The sequence below is a fragment of the Pelodiscus sinensis genome, chromosome 1, assembly GCF_052426305.1.
Source record: "Pelodiscus sinensis isolate ZL-2025 chromosome 1, ASM5242630v1, whole genome shotgun sequence".
Classification (NCBI taxonomy): Eukaryota; Metazoa; Chordata; order Testudines; family Trionychidae; genus Pelodiscus; species Pelodiscus sinensis.
Window position 1 is genome coordinate 360127426 of NC_143052.1, and position 7327 is coordinate 360134752.

Below are 7327 nucleotides of genomic sequence, written 5' to 3' on the forward strand. Positions count from 1 at the left end.
GCCGGAGGGCCGTATTTCCCCTGAGTAAGGGGCATTAAATTGGACCAAGCCAAAGAGATTAGGTTTTCCCAGAGCCAAGGCAAATCCGCTCTGGGACCAGGGCCTACCCCATCAGACCCCACCTTGTCACTGCTCGCCTCTTACTGAGCTGATAACCCTTCGGCTGTGTTCATGCGCTCCTGGGTGTTACACCGGCTCTGTGCTGATACCCATTTGGCTGTGTGCATGGGCTCCCTTTCTGTGACTCCGGCTCTGTGCTGATATCCAATCGGCAGTGTGCATGGGCTCCCCTTTTTTCTTATAGTGGCTCTGTGCTGATTCCCATTCAACTGTATGTGAGGGCTCCTCTCTGAGGGTATGTCTACACTACAAAGTTAGTTCAAACTTACAGACGTTAGTTCGAACTAACTTTCATAGGCGCTACACTAGCGCTCCGCTAGTTCGAACTTAATTCGAACTAGCGGAGCGCTTAGTTTGAACTAGGTAAACCTCATTTTACGAGGATTAAGCCTAGTTCGAACTTACTAGTTCGAATTAAGGGCTGTGTAGACCCTTAATTCGAACTAGTGGGAGGCTAGCCCTCCCCAGCTTTCCCTGGTGGCCACTCTGGGCACAGCCAGGAAAACTCCTCTCCTCTCCCCCAGCCCCGGGCCCTTAAAGGGGTAGACTCTGGCCAGACAGCACTGGAGTCAGACAGCCCTGCCAGCAGTCTCTGCCCCTGAGCCAGTGGCCCCACGATGAGCCAGGCAGCCAGTGGCAGCGAGCCGTCCCCTGCCCAGTCCCCCAGCACCCAGGGGCCAGCCAGGGGCCGTAGACGGCGCGCGGCCCCCTGGACTAGTGCTGAGGTCTTGGACCTCATTGGGGTTTGGGGGCAGGCCCCCAATCTCCATGATCTCCACACTAGGAGGAGGAACGCAGCCGTCTACGGCCGAATAGCAGCCTCCATGGCCTGCAAGGGACACAGGCGCACCCAAGAGCAGGTGCAAATTAAGCTGAAGCAGCTGCGGCAGGGGTACGCCAGGGCCACAAGGGGCGGCGCCGCTGCAGGGGATGACACCTGCCCCTACTTCCCCGCCCTCCACCAACTCTTGGGGGGGGGGCGGGGCGGTCCGTGCCAGCCCGGGGGACAGCGAGCCGGGACCAGAGGGCCCTGACCTCGGCGCACCGGAGGGGCCACCTCCAGCTGTTCCAGCAGGGTCATCCAGGGAGACCGTACCGGGTAAGTAGTTTGAATTAAGTAGTTCGGGGGGGGGGAGGTGGGAGGGAGACCAGAGACCGCGCGCGTGGGCCATGCCTCCCATGGATCACGCAGACACCTGTGCACGTGCGAGCACGTGCCATGCCACCCTTGGGCAGGTGGCTCCAGCTGCGTGACACCCAGGGGCCATTCCCCAATAGGCACATGCTTGTGCAAAGAGACGTGACATGCTCCCGACCCCGGGGCAGGACCCAGCAGGATGCTTTCCCTTCACATGTCCCCTCTACATGGAGGCAGGGGACATCTCCCCCTCCCCCCCGCCCCGGCCACACTATACATGGCACAGGGACATGGGTGCGGTCTTGGGGCAGCTCCCAGTCCCGGGGAGAGCCAGACATCCTGACCATGGCCTCTGTACAAGCACAGCGGCTCTGACGGTGCAGGACATGGTCACCCTCACGTTGCGGGGTGGGGGGGGGGGCTGGGCATCATCCTCTGCATCCCCAGGGAGAACTGACCACTTCTCTTCTGTCTCTACAGCTGCACCAGCTGCTCATGCAGGGCGCACCACCCCGCCCGGGACATGCTTCCGCACCCGTGGCCTGCTCCGGACCGCCAGCACGGAGCAGGAGTACAGGGACCAGCACGTGGGGGCCCTGCGAGCCCTGCACCGCACACTGCAGGCCTGGATGCAGGAAGACCTGCAGCTCCGCCATGAGCTGCTGGCTGAGCTCCGAGGGCTGAGCACCAACCTGCAGCTCCTGCTGCAGAGCATGGTGCCACATGCTGATCCTGCGCCTGCTGCCCCCCCAACTGCTGTCCCTCCTCCCACTCCTGCCCCCCCTCCCACCTCTTCCTCCTCAACCCCCACAACCTCTTCCTCAATGTCCACACCCCCCACCTCAACCTCCGCACCCTCCACCCCATCCCCCCGGGGACCCTGAGGCCCCCTCCTTCGCCGTGCTGGGAGGCGGTTGGCCCGGCGAGACCCCCACCCCTGATCCTTCAGTTTCCCCACCCCCTCCTTTCCCTTGCTTCCCCCTTTCAGCTCCCTCCTCCCAGTTTTCCCCCTCCCCTCTCCCACCCTCTCTCTTCCCCTCTCCCACCTCCTTTTCCCAATTTCCCTGAGTTTCGTTAAATAAAGAGAGTTTCTAGTTTTGACCACACGTTATCTTTATTTTGTACATCAAGAAGAGGGGCTAGGGAAGGGTAAGTGGAAGGAGGTGAGGGAGGAATGGGGCACGAGCCCCCGATGGGGAGGACTGGGCTGGCTCTGCGGGCTTCTGGGGGTGGAAGCTCTCCTGCAGAACCCCAATTGCCCCCTCTCCCCAGATGGCAGCCTGCAGCAAGTGCAGCCGGGCTGATGGCCGAGTGCTGTGATGTGCCCAGTGTGGGCCCTCCGGGCACTCCAAGCCAGGACTGCTTTGCAAGCGGGGCACCCCTGAGAACTGTGTGTCCGGGGTGGGGGTCGGAACCCTTTAAGCGCAGCCCTCGGCTAGCCTGAGACAGCATCTCCACGCTCTAAGTCCTCCTCTGATGCCCTGCCGGCACTGCTTCCGGCCATCCTTAACCCCGGTTCAGGGTCCACTTAATGTGGACATGCTAGTTCGAATTAGCAAAACGCTAATTCGAACTAGTTTATTAGTCTGGATCCATTAGTTCGAATTAGCTTAGTTTGAATTAACTAATTCGAACTAAGTTAGTTCTAATTCACGTTGTAATGTGGACATACCCTGAGTTACACCGGCTCTATGGTCTTACCCGTTTAGATGTGTGCAGTGGCTCTTCCATGAGATACCTCTTCTCTGTGCTGATACTCATTCATCTATGTGTGGGGTCTCCCCTGTGTGTTACACTGGCACTGTGGTGTTACCCATTTGGCTGAGCACAGGGGCTCCCCTGCGTGTTACACGGGCTCTGTGCAAGCAGCTGGAGCAGCAGAGTCTGAGAGATGTGCAATGAACACACAATCAGCTAAAGGGCGAAGGAACCTAAAGTTTTATTGCAAATGCAGCCAGGTGCTCATATCCAGCTGCCTCTGTCAGACACACGTGTGCCGGTTGCCATGGAGAGGCTCTCTCAAGGACGGGATTCTCCATTCGCCCCATGGGCAGACAAGTGCATTCCCCTTATAGAACATTGTCCTACACAGGTACACACAAGACACACCTCACTCCACGGTGTCAGGGTGCCACCCTCTGAACTTACCTACCTGCATGGGGATTCAATGAAATATTCACTCTCCCTCACATTGCCACGTCAGACCCTGTCCTGGCCCTGGGCTGCTCTGTCCCTGTTACCGGTGGGGAGTGTGTTGCTATCGAGCTGTCTCCTAACATGCTGCTCTGGTACCAGCCCTCTGCAGGGTGCTCCCGGCCTCTGCCTAGTGCCTGTGGGGTATGAGCGTTTCCGCAACACCAGCCCTGCTTAGCCACGTGCTGTGAGCAGGGCCTGCCTCTTCCTCCCAGCATCAACAAAGTCTTGAGCACTGTTCCCTATCTTACCAGCCTCACACCAGGCCTGTGGCTGACACTTCAGCCCTCATTCTTACTCCAGGGGCTCGCCCTAGGGACAAAGGTTTTGCCTATCCCCAGGCCACTGGGGGTAGATGAGTTGTACACAGACTGAGTCTTCACTTTCTTCTGCTGACACAGCCCAGGGAGGCCAGGAATGAGGTTACTGGCACTTTCTCTGTCCAGTCAGTGATTCAGAGATGAGGCCCCAGCCCTGTGTCACCAACCAGCCCTTCACTGAGCTGAGTCTCTGAGCTACAGCACTGGGAAAAACCTTAGATCCCTTTTTGAGTAAAGAGGGAGAACAGCCTGGCCCGGATCCGTTTGGTCCTCACCCCGTAGATGATGGGGTTGAGCATAGGTGACATCAAAAAACACAAGTTGGCAAAAAGAATGTGGAAGTGCAGGGGCAAAATCTGGCCAAGCCGGGCAATGAGGATGATGAAAAGATTAGGGATGTAAAAGGCGAGGATGGCGCACAGGTGGGAGCTGCAGGTTCCAAATGTCTTGAGCCGGGCGTCCTTTGTGGGGAGTTTGAAGATGGCCCTGAGGACGTGGATATAGGATATGGCGATCAGTAGCGCATCCAGACCTATCCCACACAATGTCACAGCGAGGGCGTAGTAGCTACTGACACGAATGTCGGCGCAGGCCAGGCTCACCACGGTGATGTGCAGACAGTACGGCTGGGGGATGACGTTGGTTCTGCAATATGGCCACTGCCTGGCCAGTAAGGGGAGGGGTAACTCGAGCAGGCCACTGCGCAGCAGCACAGCCAGGCTGATCTTGGCCACCACGGGGCTAGTCAGGATGGTGGAATGTCTCAGGGGATGGCAGATGGCCACGTAGCGATCCAACGCCATGGCCACAAAAATCCCAGATCCTACCAAAAAGAAGGAATTAATGAGGAACATCTGGGTGAGGCAGGCATTGAAATCGATCTCCCTGGCATTGAACCAGAAGATGCTCAGCATTTTGGGCAGGGCAGACGTAGTTAGGATGAGGTCGGAGATGCCCAGCATGCAGAGAAAATAGTACATGGGCTCATGGAGGCTCGACTCCCTCTTCACAATGATCAGGATGATGAAGTTCCCCAAGATTACTATGACATACATGGTGCAGAAAGGGATGGAGATCCAGCCGTGGGCCTCCTCTAGACCAGGGATGCCCAGCAGGATGAAGGTGGAGGGGTTGGTGAAGTGGGTTGTGTTGGAATGTGCCATGGAGCAGGGGAGAAAGTGTCCGACTCTCAGGCAGAACGGTGTCTCCCGCATGCACCGCACAAGCCCCCGACTTCTTCTGTGCACCCAGGGTTGAAGATGACACTCGCAGTGCACACGCCTGGAGGGAGAGAACGCATTACTGAAGGCTCTGCTCATGGGGGAAGCACGTCAGTCTCTGCACACACTGAAAATGTCACTTTTGTTAGCGAAATTCCCTTTGTACAACTGGCCCTGCAGGGTCCGTCCCATGTTGGATGGTGCTCGCTGGGCCAACTATCCCCACAGCTTCTGCTGTGGGAAACCTTGTAAGGCAGCAGAAAGAAACGTCAGCACAGACACTCGTTACCCGCCCTTGCTCTGTACCACAGTGAAACCCAGGCAGGAGAGTCCCTGCCTGATGCAGCTCCCTGTTTGCCTGGTGGCTCAGAGTCAGAAAACCAAAGACTTGTGCCTGGTGACAAACCCACGTAGGACGCCCCTGAGGGACAAGCCCCAGGGGGCATTGCCTGCAGATCAATGGAAACAGCTGCTGATTCACTGCCGTGGCCAAAACAAACACGACGTTCAGATGCCTGAAAGTGGATGGAAATTGGCCTGCGAGGGGCATGTGCTCGGTGTGGGTCCCTCGGTCTCTCCAGGCAATGTGGCAGCAGACAGGCGTCTCTGGGAAGGGCAGAGCAGGGGGAAATAGGATTCCTGAGACCCGCTGTGGCAATGGGGCAGGCTGCCCTAGTGAGCCAGACTGAAAACTCTGGGACAGTTTATTTTAGAGAAGAGACAAAAAAGGGGGCATGTGGGAGAGGAGAACCCAATCAAAACCTGGTACTGACTGCTGCTAGGGTCCGTCTACACTGCACCGTTGTTCCTGAATAACAGTCATTGTTCTGGAAAAACAATACCAGCGTCCTCACAGTGACTGAGGTATTTTGAATGAAAATCGAAATAACGGAGGGCTTTTTCCGACGTCGGTTAACCGCATTCCACGAGGAATAACTCCTCTTCCGAAAAAGCTCTTTCAGAAGAGGGTGTGTGGACGCTCCACTGCTGCTATGTTAAAATAGGTCCTCCCGCAGCCATTCTCAGTTATTCCTCCCCAGTGCCTCCTGGGGGTCTAAATCGAGGTAGAGCATCCACACTAGGGGAGCCTACCTCAGACTAAGTTGGTGGCTTCCCTGGAGAGAGGCCGCTCTATTGCAAAATGAGCTATTCCGGAAGATGTCTTCCACAATACCTTTTTCTGAAATAAGAGTGCAGTGCAGAAGGGACCCTAGAGAAGAGACAGGCTGCCCCAGGAGTGGATGGAATAAATGGTCCTATTTATTTCAGATACTCATTCCGCCACGGATCCCCAACACACGGTTTCGAGTGGCAATGATTTGGCACCGGTTACTCTCCTTGATCCATTTTAGTGCGTGAATTCCCACATCTGTCACTACGTCCCCCGAATCCTCACTAAGTGACGTTAACTCCCATGCAATGACTATTGAGAGGCAGGTGATGAATATTATCAGACCCACCCCCTTTCAAAGGATTTTCAGTGAGCTCAGCACTTTTTCCCACCTGTACTTATGAGTGAAACTACACAGAAAACTCGACTTTACAGTGGGGATGCAAACTGGGAGTTCTTAAGAAGACATTAGTGGAGAGCTCCAAAGCCAGCATTCCTCAATCAAGAGAGCAGAGAACTTTCCCCCTTTTCAGATGCAGTGAGAACAACTGGTAGTGGGAGAGAATGGACAGCAAGGGTGTGTCTAGACTACAGGGCTTTGTCGAAAAAAGTGGACTTTTGTCGACAAAACTATACCTGCGTCCACACTACCGCTGAGTTCTGTCGACATAACGTCAACAGAACTCAGCAGTTTTGTCGACGCTGGTAAACCTCATTTTACGAGGCATAACGCCTTCTGTCGAAAGAAGGTGTTATTGCATGTAAACTGTCCTTTGCGTCCACACTACCATGTCGACAAAGCAGCTTGCTTTGTCGACAGAACTCAATGTAGTCTAGATGCTCTTTGTCGACAGAAGTTTTGTCGACAGTAACTGTCGACAAAACTTCTGTCGACAGAAGCCTGTAGTCTAGACGTACCCCAATAGAAACAGAAGTTGTGACTATTGGTAAGTGATATTAAAGACCTTGGGAAATCCCGTGCATGGCAGGTTAATAACAACAAAAATGAGATTAATAATTGTATTATGAACAAAAGAAATCCTTAAACAAGGCTTTTGCCATTTCCTAGCAGACATTCTTAATGTTGCAGGAAAGGTCGATGTATTCACAAGGCACTTTGCTTCTGCATTCCCAAAGCACGATGAGGTTATCGTATTGCATGATGGGGTGAAATACTTACCAGTCCGTTAGCAGTCAAGGAGGCTGTCAAACAGCATCTACAGTA

The 7327-nt window shown here is 55.0% G+C and overlaps 1 protein-coding gene across 1 annotated transcript; it reads right to left on the reverse strand.

The window, feature by feature from the left end:
- Positions 1 to 3986: 3986 nt before the first annotated feature.
- On the reverse strand, positions 3987 to 4934 carry LOC102462131 (olfactory receptor 51E1-like). The gene is made up of 2 exons (XM_089775421.1): positions 4266 to 4934; positions 3987 to 4217 (listed from the first exon to the last, which is right to left on the reverse strand). Exons 1-2 carry the CDS (start codon positions 4932 to 4934, stop codon positions 3987 to 3989), a joined length of 900 nt encoding a protein of 299 aa, XP_089631547.1.
- Positions 4935 to 7327: the final 2393 nt, after the last annotated feature.

Bases quoted from the DNA above. Each gene is read 5' to 3' on its own strand.
- LOC102462131 (XM_089775421.1), bottom strand. From the start codon at position 4,934: ATGGCACATTCCAACACAACCCACTTCACCAACCCCTCCACCTTCATC. The intron at 4,218-4,265 runs GTCCTCAGGGCC...GCCCGGCTCAAG, and splicing joins TCGCCATATCCTATATCCAC to ACATTTGGAACCTGCAGCTC.